At 45.9% G+C, this 15,904-nt stretch overlaps 2 protein-coding genes across 3 annotated transcripts in view; one reads left to right on the forward strand and one right to left on the reverse strand.

The window, feature by feature from the left end:
- Positions 1-10,608, reverse strand: part of LOC135387823 (endosome/lysosome-associated apoptosis and autophagy regulator family member 2-like) — a 37,006-nt gene extending 26,398 nt beyond the window's left edge. For both annotated transcript variants that reach the window (XM_064616973.1, XM_064616972.1), the window contains exon 1: positions 10,282-10,608. In XM_064616973.1, the coding sequence (XP_064473043.1) occupies positions 10,282-10,362 (81 nt within the window). In that variant the 5' untranslated portion in view covers positions 10,363-10,608. The remainder of the gene's footprint in view (positions 1-10,281) is intronic.
- Positions 1-15,904, forward strand: part of LOC135387709 (glutamate receptor ionotropic, kainate 5-like) — a 72,212-nt gene that overhangs the window by 31,354 nt on the left and 24,954 nt on the right. The gene's annotated exons all lie outside the window — the stretch shown is intronic.

The following is a 15,904-nucleotide window of genomic DNA, read 5'->3' on the forward strand; positions in this document are numbered from 1 at the left end:
TAGAGCGCTGGACCAGCAATCCAGAAGATGCGGGTTCGGGTCCTACAGCTGGCTAAACTTTTCAGTGACTTCTACCCTAGGATGAAGTAACAATTGGATAGGTGCGTACATCGGTCATCTTCCCCCTCTGTATTGTTTCGACGTATAACCAGTTTTATATGTACATTTATTATATAACTCATAGAGCTGCTAACAGAATATGATAATAACTCGAGGTCCCAGAACTATTCTCAACTACGGGACCTTTTTCTGTACAAACAAAACAAAACCGTGTACCCCTGAAATAAAGAAATACTTATAAGTAGTAAATGATAGTACAGTTTCCTTCTCCTATAGGATAACTTTTCGTCAACTCTGTTCTGCAGGCGGACCGTGTATTCGGATCGGTCAACATGAAACCACACAGCGAAGGAATTCTACCATTATTATTATTATTATTCCAGTCTATCCAATGCATAAAAGAGTGACATCCTATATAGCACTTGGAACAAAAGGAAATTCCCGTCAGATATTACCCTGGTTGCACATTAATGGTTGTCCGTTGTGAGCTTTTATGATGGGATAGCGTACATCCTCGTTCAGATGCATTAGATTCCGATTACGTATAGTTTTCTCTATTAATATCCCCCGCAAGAAAAATGCGCCAAGAATGTGGCCGAGATACTGCGTTATTAAATACTGGGCACCATTATTTCAATGCGGGGAAGACGGGATACGTTGGAAATCTGCATGATCTTATCAGCAGTATACGATAATCGGATAACTAGAGCACCGCGGTACGTGGCGGAGGTTGCGTCCGAGGTTAACTGGACGATTACCGTCCTTTTGCTCCGTCTTATAGCCGTCTCATATAGGAGGCAAAACGTGGGAGAGCACAAACGTGGTGGGGTTCGAACCCACCACCTTCTATAGTTTTAGCGTGACCTTGGGGATACCTCCAATCTAATCATCTACCTTCTGTCGGATGGACATGCAATCCATTCCATGAGGTTGTTTTCTCTTGTATTGAGTTTGTGTCCACGGTATCTGTCTTTATATTTATCCTTACAGCTTCTCATCGACTATTCGCTAAATATTTCTTATTTTCGCTCCCCATTTTTTTTCTTTTATTCTCCTGGTCAAAAATTTATTGTCTCGAACTCGGAAAGTGTTTTAACATAATGAAACACAGCGCTATTTTCTTTTTAAATTGAAACTAACAAAAACGATAACGTCGCGACAACGAAAACAAGATATAGTCGCGCAAACTGAAAGGACGGCTTTAAAATTTCCCTTAATTTCTTCAGCTCCGGCCACCGAAGCTCATTCATCTAGGCCGGAGAAACGAGCAGAAAATAAAAGCTGTCGTTGCCTCGGGTGGCTTCGTCGTGTGTATAGAAAGGACTAGAGGTGCGCAAGAGAAAAGAGCTTCGTTTCTGTCTCACTAGTGTATATAGGCGTCGTCGTAGAAATCCAGGTTGAACGCGAGGAAATGTGAAAGGTCGCACCGGCTCGTATATTGGAAAGTCCGCAGGGTAATACAGGTGGCTTCATTGTCTGCAGGATTTCCTGGGTTCATTCCTCGAACAGAATGCGTCTAATATAACTACAGATACACGGTAGCGAGTCCGTCCCAGATGATGTTGAAAGCAGTGAATGTTGTTTTTCTTCTCAGTCATTCGTCTCGAGCAAGTATCTCACGTCTTCTGCGGCCCGAGGGCCTTTCGACATCATCGAAGCGAAAATAAGTAATCACGGGAAACTAGGAATAACAGCAGATTTTTTTTTTTTTACCCCAAAAGCCCTTTACGGGGATTATTACGGGCAGGTTGTTTACTCCTGGCTCCTGTCTATTGCCGGACAGCACGTGTCTCTCTATTGGAGCACTTTTTCCATCCATAAAACTCAAAAAGGTACCGTCAGTACAATCTGGTCTTGGAGCGCAAGTACGAATGACAATGTTTTTAACCTAAGGCTGGAGATTACGAGCTTATAGGAGTCTCTCCACATTGAAAAAAAAAAAAAAACAATTATGCACGATGGCGATTGTGTTTTAATTTTTACGAGACATATAAATGTAGCGAGCAAGAAACCATGTAGTGCCCATGAAACCTTTTCTCCTTCTGCTTTTTTAAAATCGCTTTTTCCAGTTGGAACTGCAAGTAACGGCGACAGTATACAGTGCGTGCTCCTCAAAATAGTCATAATTGTTTCTTCGAATGCACCATTTGGAAAGGCAGTTTACTTAAGCGGAGTTTTTCGGTAATTAATTTCATACACAACCGTCCGGCTACACTATAAATACGGCACTCCTGTTCTTAGCATACATTTTTATTTCGTGGTATTTTACGATAATTACGGTCATTTGTTTGATGTGTGACCCTCCATGATGTATATAGACTAAAAACTGAACTTCACCGCATAGCACGCTCTGCGAAAACCATTGCCACAAATGATAGGGTTATCGCCTCTGATTCGAGGAGAGAGGGGGATGTACGCCTTTTTGTGTCCCCCTGTCTCTTCGAATCAGAAGTGATAACCCTATCATTCGCGGCAATGGTTGGCGCAGAGCGTGCTATGCGGTGAAGTTCAGTTTTCAGCGTGCAGTCCAGGGACGCCCTTTACTCGACATGACTCCACACAAAACTTGGCCACATAGCACGCTCCTCCACGCCTAAAAATGAGCTTCACCGCATAGCACGCTCCGAGCCAACCATCATCTCTAATGATATATCGTTATCTGCCCTGATTTGTTGAAAACGGGGGGCGTACGCCTTTTTTGTGACACTTAAGCTGTTCATAATTGTCACTAAAAAGGCGTACGCCTCCCGTCAGGCAAACAAACAAATTAGGGCAGATAACTTTATCATTCGAGATGATGGCTGGCTAGGAGCGTGCTATGCGGTGAAGCTCATTTCCAAGAGTGTAGCTAGCTACCATTCCGAATGATCATACTGTGTCCTGATTTGTTCAGAACGGGGGGGGGGGGGGGGGCATGCACAATGTGTCCCAGATAGGCGGCGCTTTGCATTGCACGTACGTGCATTGTGATTGTACGTGATTATACGTGACTGTGCGTGCCCCACATAGCACGCTCCTAGTGAATAATCATTCCGAGTGCCATCGTTCTTTCTCCCGATTTGCTGAAAACGGGGGGGGGGGGGGGGGGCGTACGCCATTTCTGTGGCATTACGCAGTCCACAATTGCCACGAAAATGGCGTATGCCCTCGGTTTTTATCAAATGAAGGGAGAGAACGTTGTCATTCGGGATGATGGTTGACTACACTCTTAAAAATGAACTTCACCGCATAGCACGCTCCTAGCCAACCATTATCTCGAATGATATCGTTATGTGCCCTGATTTGTTGAAAACAGGGGGCGTACGCCTTTTCTGTGGCAATTATGAACAGCATAAGTGTCACAGAAATGGCGTACGCCCCCCGTTTTCAACAAACCAGAGCAGATATCGATATCATTCGAGATAATGGTTGGCTAGGAGCGCGCTATGCGGTGAAGTTCATTTTTAAGAGTGTAGGAGTGTGCTATGCGGTGGAACTCTGTTTTTAGAGTGTAGGGTTATCGCTTCTGATTCGAAGGGAGAGGATGTCGTACGCCTTTCTGTGTCAGCTACCATATATGATATATCCAAATTGACACAAAAAGTCGTACGCCCCCCCCCCCCTCTCCCTTCGAATCGGAAGTGACAACCCTATATCATCCTGTGCAATGATTGGCGCATAGCGTACTATGCGGTCAAGTTCTGTTTTGTTACTTTTCCAAAAAAGGTGTCTACACGTTTTCAACGAGTCGGGTGGAAGAGCTATTTTAAGCTCTTTTATTCGGAATGGTTCTGGGCGAACAAAGGAACAATGTATCAGAAGGACGTCTTCAGTTGAAACGTCAGTGTCGACAACCTCACGAAGCGTTAGAACTCCTTAGAACTTGACCACATATAACACGGTGAAGGCACGGAATGATCCGGTTATCACCCTTGATTTGTGGAAAGCGTACGCCTCTCTGTGACAATTAACGCAATTGCATAAGTTGGTCACACACACACACACAAAAAAAAAATAGGCCTACCGTTTTTAACCAATTAAAGGGTACAACGATGTCATTCGGGATGCTGGTCGAAGAGTGTAGACTCACAACGACCCCACTATCGATGAACCGTTCCTACCTAAAAAAATATTGCTCCGTGTTTCCTTGATCTATACGCTTTATAATTTTCTTAAGTTTACTTTATCCTCGATTTATGCAGACTTTCCCTCGTTCAAACTGTTCGCATTTAAACGAAGCGTTACGTAAAGTGGATTCCTACTTTCTATTAAATGATAGTTTCGCAGCCACGCGAGGAGACATCGGGAAAATGCTCGATAAGGATCGGAATTAAACTGCAGGCACCGAAACTTGCACGGCGTCGAACGCGATTTTAAAATCGCTCACAACGAGGAGTTTCCTTGGCAAAGTTTTCCCCACATGGAATCTCTTAAGGAGAGATTCTCCTCCTCCATTTCTGCATGAATAATTCACATAGTGCCGATGACCGCCTTCTCTCGTAGCTTCCTTACGTTCCTACGTCACGTTGCGATGATATTTTGTTGCACTTTTGGCGAGTAGCGGTAACGACCTGTGTTTCATAACTACGAAGGAAGTGAAAGCTGCGTTGTTGTTGTTGTTGAGCCGCTGTTCCTTATTGCGCATTAGTGCGGGCACGGCTGTATTGGGCACAGAAGACTGGGGGAGCAAATCTCGTCTTATAACGTTATTGTGTTCATAGTCAGAGTATGGAAACAACGTAAGATAATTCTTTTTCGCGTTAGTGCACAGAAGTGGAGGTATTTAGCGCATGCGCGACGAACGGCCATAGAGATCGAGCGGTTGAAAAAAAAAAAAGCAAACAAGCGCGTACAGGGCTCAAATAAATATGCCAGCCTTATTTACTTACGATGCCTCATTGGAGATATTCAGTGTTCGGTATAAAGAGGTAAAAAGAGGTTCGGTAAAGAGAGAGTTCGAAGAACGACGTGACAGTCAAGGAGGAAGGTTTGCATGTTGGACAGACTTGGAAAGTAGCCTACGGAAAGCGGAGCTTCACCCATCGCGTCGCGAGAGATCCTGGCAATCCACACCCTTAAAAATGAACTTCACCCCATAGCAAGTTCCTGGCCAACCATCATCCCCAGTGACATCGTTCACTCCCTTGATTTGCTGAAAACGGGAGGCGTGCCCCTTTTTGTGACACTTATGCAGAAATGTTAATTGGCATAAAAAGGCCCAGCGCTTTCCACAAATCAAGATTGAAAGAGGGATCCCTCTGCACAATGGTTGGCCTTGAGCGTGCTACACTCTTGGAGATGAAGTTCACCGCATAGCACGCTCGTAGCCAACCATCATCTCGAATGATATTGTTATCTGCCCTGATTTGTTGAAAACGGGAGGCGTACGCCTTTTTTGTGACAATTATGAACAGCATAAGTGTCACAAAAATGGCGTACGCCTCCCGTTTTCAACAAATCAGGGCAGATAACGATATCATTCGAGATGATGGTTGGCTAGGAGCGTGCTATACGGTGAAACTCATTTTTAAGAGTGTAGATACAGAAAGCCTGTACGCTCGTCGACGTGACGTAACAACTAAGAGTTAGCCAATCAGGATCGTGTTTTCAACGGCCGTAGCCAATCACGAACGTGCTTTCAGCGGTCGTTGCCATGGAGAAGAACCACCGTCGTCTGCGTGTTGTGATTGCGTACGTCCCCGCGTACTATATGGGAAAACTTGGAAATAAAGCTCAAGACAGTCCCAATTTTTCTCAAAACCAATTTTCTGGAACGCGTCTTGCACTTTTTTTGTCGAAATATTTGGGTCTGCAGGTTCCAGGTGAGCTGCAATCATTTGCGGGTTCTTGAATTCGCAGAAATGCGAATCGAAGTAGCAGACGAATTCTGACTATATATGTCCACGTAGCGGAGGAGGGAGGCTTTCTCTATCTACGTGGTGTCCCCAAATGTTATCGTTGTTAACCTGTCGTTATCCACATCGTCGCGCGATTTGAGACACGTGATCCTAATATTCGTTGCAGATCCCGAAGACTCCGCAGAGGATGCGAAACTCATATCGGAACAGCATCGGATAACGCGTGTTTTTATTTTCCTTCTCCTCCTTTTTGTTTCTTGTATACATACAAGTTTTTCTGTCTGGAAATGCTTCATTTGCTCACTCTATCTCGCTTATGTGGTACCCCGTATGGGGTGTTTGAGGTAATAAAAATGAAATGGTACGAAAATATCCCCTAAGATATGCGGCACTTATTTTTGATCGGTTTCCGTTATTTAATGTATTCCTCCGTTAATTGTTCGTAGGCTCTCGTGCTCGTAATAATGACGTCATGCATGTGAGGCAACGAGAACGCTTCGTTTAATATGTGTGCTGCTGAATGCTGTTTCGCGCCTTCCTTAGTCAGCTTCTCCTTATGGCACAGACGCAGCGCAGAGCAGCCTACTTTTGAAAACTTATTTGCCTTTAGTCATTTTAGCCATCGTAGAACGACCAAAAGCGCGTTTGGGAACGTCGATGTACGGTTACAGTGTTGTTCATGAACGATGCGTGGTTTCCAATAACACATGGCGTCTGTGTTGGGAAACACCTGGGCCGCAGCTGCGCTCACTTTACCAAACGACAACAGACCGGATCGCGCTATCGGAAAAGCTTCCTCCGTGACTGTAACAGGCCCGCATTATGAGGGCTACTATATTATTTTCCTTCATTGGCCATGGCATATCAGATCCGCCGGTGGAAAAATGTTTGCTCAAGTCCTCGTCTCATTGACGTAGACCCTGCGTTACGCGGGCTGACGTCGGTTTCGTTGTCTCCTAGCGGTTCAGATGTGACATACTGAAGAACCAGAGCAATGTGTCATGCGACAAACGTCAATTACTACTACAATTTTATCGCGTAGAATAACCGTAAAAAGTTGCGAATGAAACAACAACGCACATTTGTAGTGACAAAGTTCGGAGTACAATAATATCGACACGAGCCAACATGCTGTATTCGTCTAATGGATATCTGAGTCCCAAAAACATTTAAAAAAACCTCTTTGCAAACAGAAGACTCGAGCAAGTGAAAAAAGGAAACACACAACACGGGGGAAGCCGCGTGATACGTAAATATGCATTACACCAACGCGCAGTAAAATACGGGAGCACAAAGACTCAGGGGAAATCAGCTTAGCCCACAACATACAGAGCACAAAATCAAGATTGAAAAATGTGGAACACCACAATCCACTTTGCTTTGCGGAGAAAAAAAATCAGCAAACAATTTTGAAAACTACAAAGCCCCGCGGCGTCGCACAAACATGCACGTGCGCATTTCGCAAACCTTTATCCGCCCGTGTGTGTCGTGTACTTAACTGACGCTTTTCACAGGTGGTTTCGTCCGCTATATATTGACTGTCTTTTGGCTTTTAATGTGTGACGCACCTGTTGCAGCTGGGTACTGAGTTACGAGTTCGTGTGCCATTGAAGTTATCGGGACTACACTCTTAGAAATGAACTTCACCGCGTAGCACGCTCCTAGCCAACCATCACCTCGAATGATATTGGTTATCTGCCCTGATTTGTTGAAAACGGAAGGCGTACGCCTTTTCTGTAACAGTTATGAACAGCATAACTGTCACAAAAATGGTGTGCGCCTCCCGTTTCCATCAAATCAAGGCAGATAACGATATCATTCGAGATTATATGGTTGGCAAGGAGCGTGCTATGTGGTGAAGTTCATTTCTAAGAGTGTACACTCTTAAAAATGAACTTCACCGCATAGCACGCTCCTAGCCAACCATGATCCGGAATGATATCGTTATCTGCCCTGATTTGTTGAAAACGGGAGGCGTACACCTTTTTTGTGACACTTATGCAGTTCATAATTGTCACAAAAAAGGCGTACGCCTCCCGTTTTCAACAAATCAAGGCAGATAACGATATCATTCGAGATTATATGGTTGGCAAGGAGCGTGCTATGTGGTGAAGTTCATTTCTAAGAGTGTACACTCTTAAAAATGAACTTCACCGCATAGCACGCTCCTAGCCAACCATGATCCGGAATGATATCGTTATCTGCCCTGATTTGTTGAAAACGGGAGGCGTACACCTTTTTTGTGACACTTATGCAGTTCATAATTGTCACAAAAAAGGCGTACGCCTCCCGTTTTCAACAAATCAAGGCAGATAACGATATCATTCGAGATTATATGGTTGGCAAGGAGCGTGCTATGTGGTGAAGTTCATTTCTAAGAGTGTAGTTGAAGAACACAAAAGCCCGTATACATGAGGAAGTGCAGCCTCGTGCACGAATGCTTGTTCCGTAATAAATCTACGATCGTCTTCAGCGCTTTTGTTTTTGTATCATCGGGACCCATTGAACACAAACAGTGTGGAAGGTTTCATGCAACTTGCTTTGAATGCGTGATCGTTTTGTCGTCTGCTCTCAGTTATTGAAACTTATCCGTATGTCGTCTGCTCGTGAATTCCCAAAAAGAAAAGAAATTTGTTGATCCGCTATAATTCACAGAAATTCTAGCTTATCTGCTCTTCAAGCGTCAAGTGTTCAATTGTTCGGTTCAAGCTCGTGGAAATTCTGTCTTCTACCTCGAATTAACCCCTTGCAAATGTACATTCGTATTAATTAACAAAAGACTTCAACACGTCTTTTGACGTTACAAAAATACATCATATATTCGTTTTTCGATCACACCTCCATCCCGTACGTTCCCTCGATTTGCAAAGAAGTCATATTAGTAAAACCACGACATTATAGGAAAGACTAGAGGAACTAAATAGACCCCTAAAACAAAAACTATGGAACTACGAAAACAGACGCACACGTACAAACTCTGCTTCGTAGTTCTCCAGCCTCGAGGTCTTAGTAAGATGAATTCTAATCACCTCAGCTCCTTTTCAGCCACTGTTTCATTGCAAAGAAGGTTGTGTTTGACAACTCAGATAAATGCTTCGTCTTCCAAGTCCATATGACAAACTTCGATCGGAGAAACACAATCAAGTGTGGACTTGCAAGAAAGCGATCAATAACACTGAGGCGCGATAATTGTACGCTGATTACATCGGGAATATGTGAATACAGAAGCAGAAGAAGTGTTCTCTTCCTTCCCGGCTGGAGTGAGATGAGGTACGACCTCCCGGTCGGTGCGAGTAAATTGATTTCGATCGATAACTGCCAATCGCCTATAATCTTCGCAGTCCTGCGAGCTACGGCAACTTGCTCATTTCCGACTCAAACAATGTTCAAGAAAAATCTCTTACTGAGTGGACGTTCTTTTTTTTTTCTTCTTCTTCTTTTGTTTAGACGTTTGGAGTGCTGGGCGGTTAGCTCGTGTATGGGGTATGATTGTATTCGAAACACGTTTGTAAAAAAATGAAAACACGGAAACTACCGTTTATTATAACGGATAAGCTGTCATGTAGAGTGAGTTAATTACGTTTTTTTTTTTGTACGCTAAGAAACAGTAGTAAACATTAGCGAACAAAAATAAATAAATAAATAAACTCACTGCATGAAAGTTCGCATGTTCGTTAATAAACAACAGTTCAATATTTTTATTATTTGCGAATTTTCGACATTCCTCGAGCGCACTGAAAATACCCAAAACCATTCACTTTCCCTAAAGGAGAATTTACCGCGGATCCAATCCCATTTTTTTTTTCTCTTCATCTCTTTGGAAGATTACATGTTCTCGAAACAGACAGCGCATCCTGTCCAAAACGCAGACACCTAACATTAGGATAGTAACGTTCGCATGAAAGGAAAGCCGATTGCGACTGCAACATTGTCGGGAAATCCGGGCCACGTTGCAGGTCGGAGGCTCATAAAAGAGTGCGCACACCGTAGTTAGGCCTAACAGGAGAAATCGTATTTCCCCTAATTCCGGGACAGGTACGCAAATTCATTGGGCACCACATGCACTTCGTACAGCTTAATTTAACGCCGAATTTTCGCTCACGTATGGCAACGATGAACAAAAGACCGAAGACCTATACTGGTCGATGCGTCACTGCCCACCGGCTCAAATGACGCAGTACAAATCTGTCCAGTTAGTTTGTCGTATATTTAAGTGATATTTTAATCGCGCGGAGACGCTGACCATTTGTATTGACCCGAAGCAGGGAGTGGTGTAAGAGTGACGTCATTGTGCACAAAACAGTCCAACCAATAAGTCTCGTGCCAAAACCGGACCGGTGGTCGTATCGGTTACTAAAATGCAACGCAGTGCAGTGATACTCACAGGCTGGCATGTAGGAACTTCGTCTCCCCAGCACGGCACCGAAGTAATCAGGAGAAGCACACCCACAATCTCTGTGCGCATTTTTTTCTTTTTTTTTCGAACAGCCTCCAGAACAGACGCCGGAGCAGGAACAGATCACAGTGTAGCAGAAATATCACCCGCTGGTCATAGTAGAATGGTTCCGAAGCACAGTTTCGATTTTGGAAATCGCAATGCAGGAGTTTGATACGTTTACATAGCTACACACCGCACGCTGGCTCGGCGGCTGGCGAGTCACCACTTCGAATTGATTGCAGCTGCGAGCACAGCGCGCATGCGCCAATTCTGGCCGGGCTCAGAGGGCGCTGCGCCGTTGGATAGGAATGGATCACAGTCGAGAGAATCCAGATGGGCTGATGACTTTACCCATGGAGGAAAGTGCGGATCGGGGACGCTGCGCAGAATCGCGATACAAAATCGTAGATTGCGTCGCGCGTAGCAGGTGAGCTGACGTTGGCTGGCGTTGGCTGGCGCTACTTGCCGTGCCTTCGGATGGCTATACAGTCTTCTTTCGCGGACATCTAATTTCGGTCTTTGGAATAGCGCGTGAATATGCAGACGCCTTTTTTTTTTCTTTTCGGGAGCAAGACAGATTGGGTGTATAGGAGGCCCGTTTTCTCAACGGAATGAAAAACCCACCCATGCACTACGCACGCGCAGTGGTAATGAATCTGAGTAAAAAGTCTATTTGGATGCCCCTCTATTGCCTGAAGGGCCGGCATACCCTTGTCTTTTACTATGGCCTATACCTCTTACATGGAGATCGGCTTGATGTTCTTTCGTCTTATGAGGCGTAATATTGAACTACTTGCATGTTCACTCGCATAAATGTTGCTTACTGCGAGTGACATTCATTTAATTAGTAAGGAAAATTCCTTCACTGGCTCTCTCTCACACAAAACGCATTCTAACGCAAGTTGTGTTGCTCGCACCATAGGCGGGGAGTTTTCAATCTGCAATAGAGGGGGCCAGGGCACAACGTCCCCCACCCCACCCCCACCCCCCACCCCTTCATGCACAGAGGTCAAGCAGGGTGTCGGGAATTCCGTGTTGTACGACGTTATGACGTACCAATTACCTAAAATTATGAGAGTTTCGGGCAAAAGCAGCATGGGAGACAGTCCTCAATTCGGTATATTGTGCAGTGCTGTCAGGGACGAATCTAGAGGGGGGGGGGGGGTCTGGATGTCCTGAACCCCTCCTCAATTTCCGTCTTCACATATAGTGTTTAATTGACCTAAATCGTGTACCTACCATGCTGGTCAAGGCTGGACCCCCCTCTCAAAAAAATCCTGGATCCGCCCCTGAGTGCTGTGCTTGAAACAGCTAGAAGTTAAGCACACGTCTGAAGGCCCACGGTTGTCTCTCCTGATCTGTAGAAAGCGGGAGGTCCTTTTGTGACAATTAACGTAAGTGTCAATGTTGTGAAATTAGAGCAGGATCAGTCGTTGTCCGAGGCGTGCAGTGTTTACGTTGTAGGAAGCGTGTTCCAGGAAAGAGATTGCTTTCAGAGTAATCCGCGTGAACAACCGTGTGCTGGCCATGTCACGTCGAGACTAGGAGGTACCCGGGTTCGAATCCCCGGTGCCGGCTGTGCGGTTTTTCCTGGGTTTTCCTCAGTCGCTTTCAGACATATTTCCATAGAAGTCGGCTCAGAAAGCACATTCCCCGTCAGCCGTGACGTGGCCCACCTCTGTGAGGCCAAAAAACGGCCATCCCTATCACCATCACCACCACCACACCGAGCGGCCCGTGCACCGTGCATTTATTAGCGCGACAAAGCGAACGGGCGCTGATGGCATTGCAGATGGTGCGACTCGCTACAGGGCTCCCCCTACCCTTCGACTGTCTGTGGCGGGAGTCGAAGGCAGGTTGACGGGGCTGGCAAAGGAGACAGTACGATGGAGCTTGGGACTCCATGTAAGCAGGCTTCAGACGGTTTAACGACACCTCCTGTTTGTGTCCCGCCATGTCGAGGGTAATGGTCTTCTCAGACCGGGACAGCACATATGGAAGGGTTCGTCGTAGTGGGGGTCCAGGGGATGGCGAACGGCGTCACGACGCAGGAAGGCACGCGTGCGGGGCTTGAGATCTTGGGGAACGCCAAACGGGACGGAGATGGGCTGGCGCCCAGGAGTCAGAGCAAGCTGACAGAAGAAGCGTCGGAGGCCGTGGACATAGTCGGCCGGGGGAACAGGCTGCTCAGGTTGTCCGGGGGACCAGAAGTCAGTGGGCAAACGCAGGGTCGTGCCGAAATCCAACTCTGCGGGAGAGCAGACAAGGTCGTGCTTCAGGGCTGAGCGAATGCCCAGCAAGACTAGGGGCAGATGGTCCACCCAATGAGTCCAGCCATTGTGTGTAGCGGTCCATGATAGTAAGAAGGCAGCGATGGCCGCGGCACGGGGGTAATGGGCCGACGAGGTCAACATGAAGATGCTGAAACCGTGCGTCAGGCAAAGGAAAGGGATGAACGGGTGTATTGGTGTGAAGCGTGATCTTGCCGTGAAATGCCGGCACGTCGTGGCCGAGGAATTCCAACGATGGAACGCCGAAAAGGCTTCTGCCGGGGTGGATGACAAGGGCGTCGTCGTGCAGGTGTGCTTCGTATTCCTCTCGAGCCGCCCTTTCTTCTGATTGCCGTTTCCTTCGGTTCTAATCATATTTTGGTTTCCTACACTCTTAAAAATGAACTTCACCACATAGCACGCTCCTAGCCAACCATCACCCCGAATGACAACGTTCTCGCCCTAGATTTGTTGAAAACGGGAGGAGGAGCCTATTTTGTGCCGTGCATAATGGCCACAAAATAGGCTCCTCCTCCCGTTTTCGACAAATCAGGGGCGAGAACGTTGTCATTCGGGATGGTGGTTGGCTAGGAGCGTGCTATGTGGTCAAGTTCATTTTTAAGAGTGTATATGCCGACATTCCTGCAAAATTTTGATATTTCAAATTTGCAAACATATAACGTTCTTGGTTACTGTTGTTGAAGCCGCGATATCGCTCAAGGTTCACGTATAGAACCTCCGAAGCGCTTTCCAACGGCACCTCGATCGGCGTCCTATATGGACTGCCCGCAAGGTACGCGTACCCCTATATTTCCGTTGCTCTCTCTCTCACGCGCACACGACGCCCCAGAGATTGCGCGAGCTACCGCAACGACGTACCTTTTTAGCTAGAATCTTACAGGTGTAAGCTATATCTGGATTTAGCTAGTCGGTTGCTATCGGTTTATTACACTGTTAAAAATGAACTTCACCACGTATAGCACTCTCCTGGCCAACCATCATCCCGAATGATAACGTTCTCGCCCCCGATTTGTTGAAAACGAGAGGCGGAGCGTATTTTGTTCACATTATGTACGGCAGAAAATAGGCTCCGCCTCTCGTTTTCAACAAATCGTGGGCGAGAACGTTGTCATTCGGACATGATGGTTAGCTACACTCTTAAAAATGAACTTCACCACATAGCACGCTACTAGCCAACCATCACCCCGAATGACAACGTTCTCGCCCTAGATTTGTTGAAAACGGGAGGAGGAGCCTATTTTGTGTCCATTATGCACGGCACAAAATAGGCTCCTCCTCCCGTTTTCAACAAATCAGGGGCGAGAACGTTGTCATTCGGGATGGTGGTTGGCTAGGAGCGTGCTATGTGGTGAAGTTCATTTTTAAGAGTGTAAGAGCTTGCTATGTGGTGAAGTTCATTTTTAGGAGTGTATACTTACCGAGTTATCGCGTCATGAAATCGTCTACGTCTTGTTCCTTGTAACAAAAATAATATTCCTTATCGTGAACACCGTTGGAATATCTGGCGGCGTGACGGGCGTCCCGTCCACTGGCTGTACATTGTAATACACTATTAAAAATGAACTTCACCGCATAGCACGCTCTTAGCCAACCGTCATCTCGAATGATATCGTTATCTGCCCTGATTTGATGGAAACTGGAGGCGTACGCCTTTTTTGTGACACTTATGCTGGTCAAAATTGTCACAGAAATGGCGTACGCCTCCCGTTTTCGACAAATCAGGTCAGATAACGATATCATTCGAGATGATGGTTGGCTAAGAGCGTGCTATGATGTGAATTTCATTTTTAAGAGTGTACCAAGCCGAACTTACAGACGCTTTCACCTCAGAAAGCCATTTTCGACAAATTATGGTTCGTTATATAGGAGCGTGTTTTGAGCCTATGCAGGTTGTGTTTTTCCGCGCTGTCATATATGAACCACGCAGGCAGAAGAAGTGTATATAAGGAAGTTTATTCTTTTTCTTCTTTCCCCTCATTCGACTGTTATGGCGACGCTGTACCAATGAACGCACGTCAAGAACGCGCGCTTGTCCAGCAGAGGCATCGTTGATTGTCCGAAACTGCAGCCCTGCGAACGTCCAATCAGAAGCAAATGTGAGCCGGAATAGTTTATCTCACGGTAAGGTGACTCGAGCAAAGCACCGAAAGTGTTGCGACATTTGACACGATAATTACACCCTAAAAACAGAACTTCACCGCATATCACGCTGTGAGCCAACCATTTGCCACGAATGATAGGGTTATCGCTTCTGATTCGAAGAGAGAGGGGGGCGTACGCCTTTTAGTGGCAGTTTGGATATATGAAAATTGCCACAAAAAGGCGTACGCCTCCTTCTCTCTTCGAATCAGAAGCGATAATCCTATCATTCGTGACACTGGTTGGCGCACAGCGTGCTATGCGGTCAAGTTCTGATTTTAGAGTGTAGGCTGACAGATATGTGACAATTTAGGATATCTATAAACTGACACAGAAAAGGATAAAAAAATTTTTTTCACCAAATCATGTTGCGTGGTGGTTGGTTTTAAGCATGTTACGCGTTTTGCTTTTAGGGTCGTTGTCGGCGACGTCCCAAAGAAAGGGACGACACACTCTAAGAAGAAAGGTGGTAACTTCCGTAGTTACCACATAGATCGCAACGTAGCGTCTGATAAAGGGTGTAAAATCAATTATCATATATATCTAAATTGCTACAAAAAGGCGTACGCCCCCCTCGCTCACCGGGGCTTAATCGCTGGGGCTTAATCCGGGCTGGGGGCTTAATCGCTTCATCGTGGCAGAGAGTGAGGTAGCAGTGTAGAACTTTGCAACCTTTTAGGCACAACATATGCGACAAATATTACCTCCTGAGGGGTATAAGTGCTCCACCCTTTTTCCTGAGAGTGCAGCTACTTAACGAACGGTCAGCCGAAAGAAATAGCCGTGTGTTCGAAAGAGAGATGTTTTTTTTTTCAGTTCTTCAGCTGGTGTTCGTATTTTTCGTCTTCACCAGTACACTCTTAAAAATGAACTTCACCACATAGCATGCTCCTAACCAACCGTCATCCCGAATGACAACGTTCTCGCCAGTGATTTGTTGAAAACGAGAGGCGGAGCCTATTCTGTGCTGTGGCACAAAATAGGCTCCGCCTCTCGTTTTCAACAAATCACTGGCGAGAACGTTGTCATTCGGGATGATGGTTGGTTAGGAGCGTGCTATGCGGTGAAGTTCATTTCTAAGAGTGCATGTAGAGAACCCAAACGACTACACTCTTAGAAATGAACTTCACCCATAGCAC

Source organism: Ornithodoros turicata, chromosome 3, assembly GCF_037126465.1.
Source record: "Ornithodoros turicata isolate Travis chromosome 3, ASM3712646v1, whole genome shotgun sequence".
NCBI lineage: Eukaryota > Metazoa > Arthropoda > Arachnida > Ixodida > Argasidae > Ornithodoros > Ornithodoros turicata.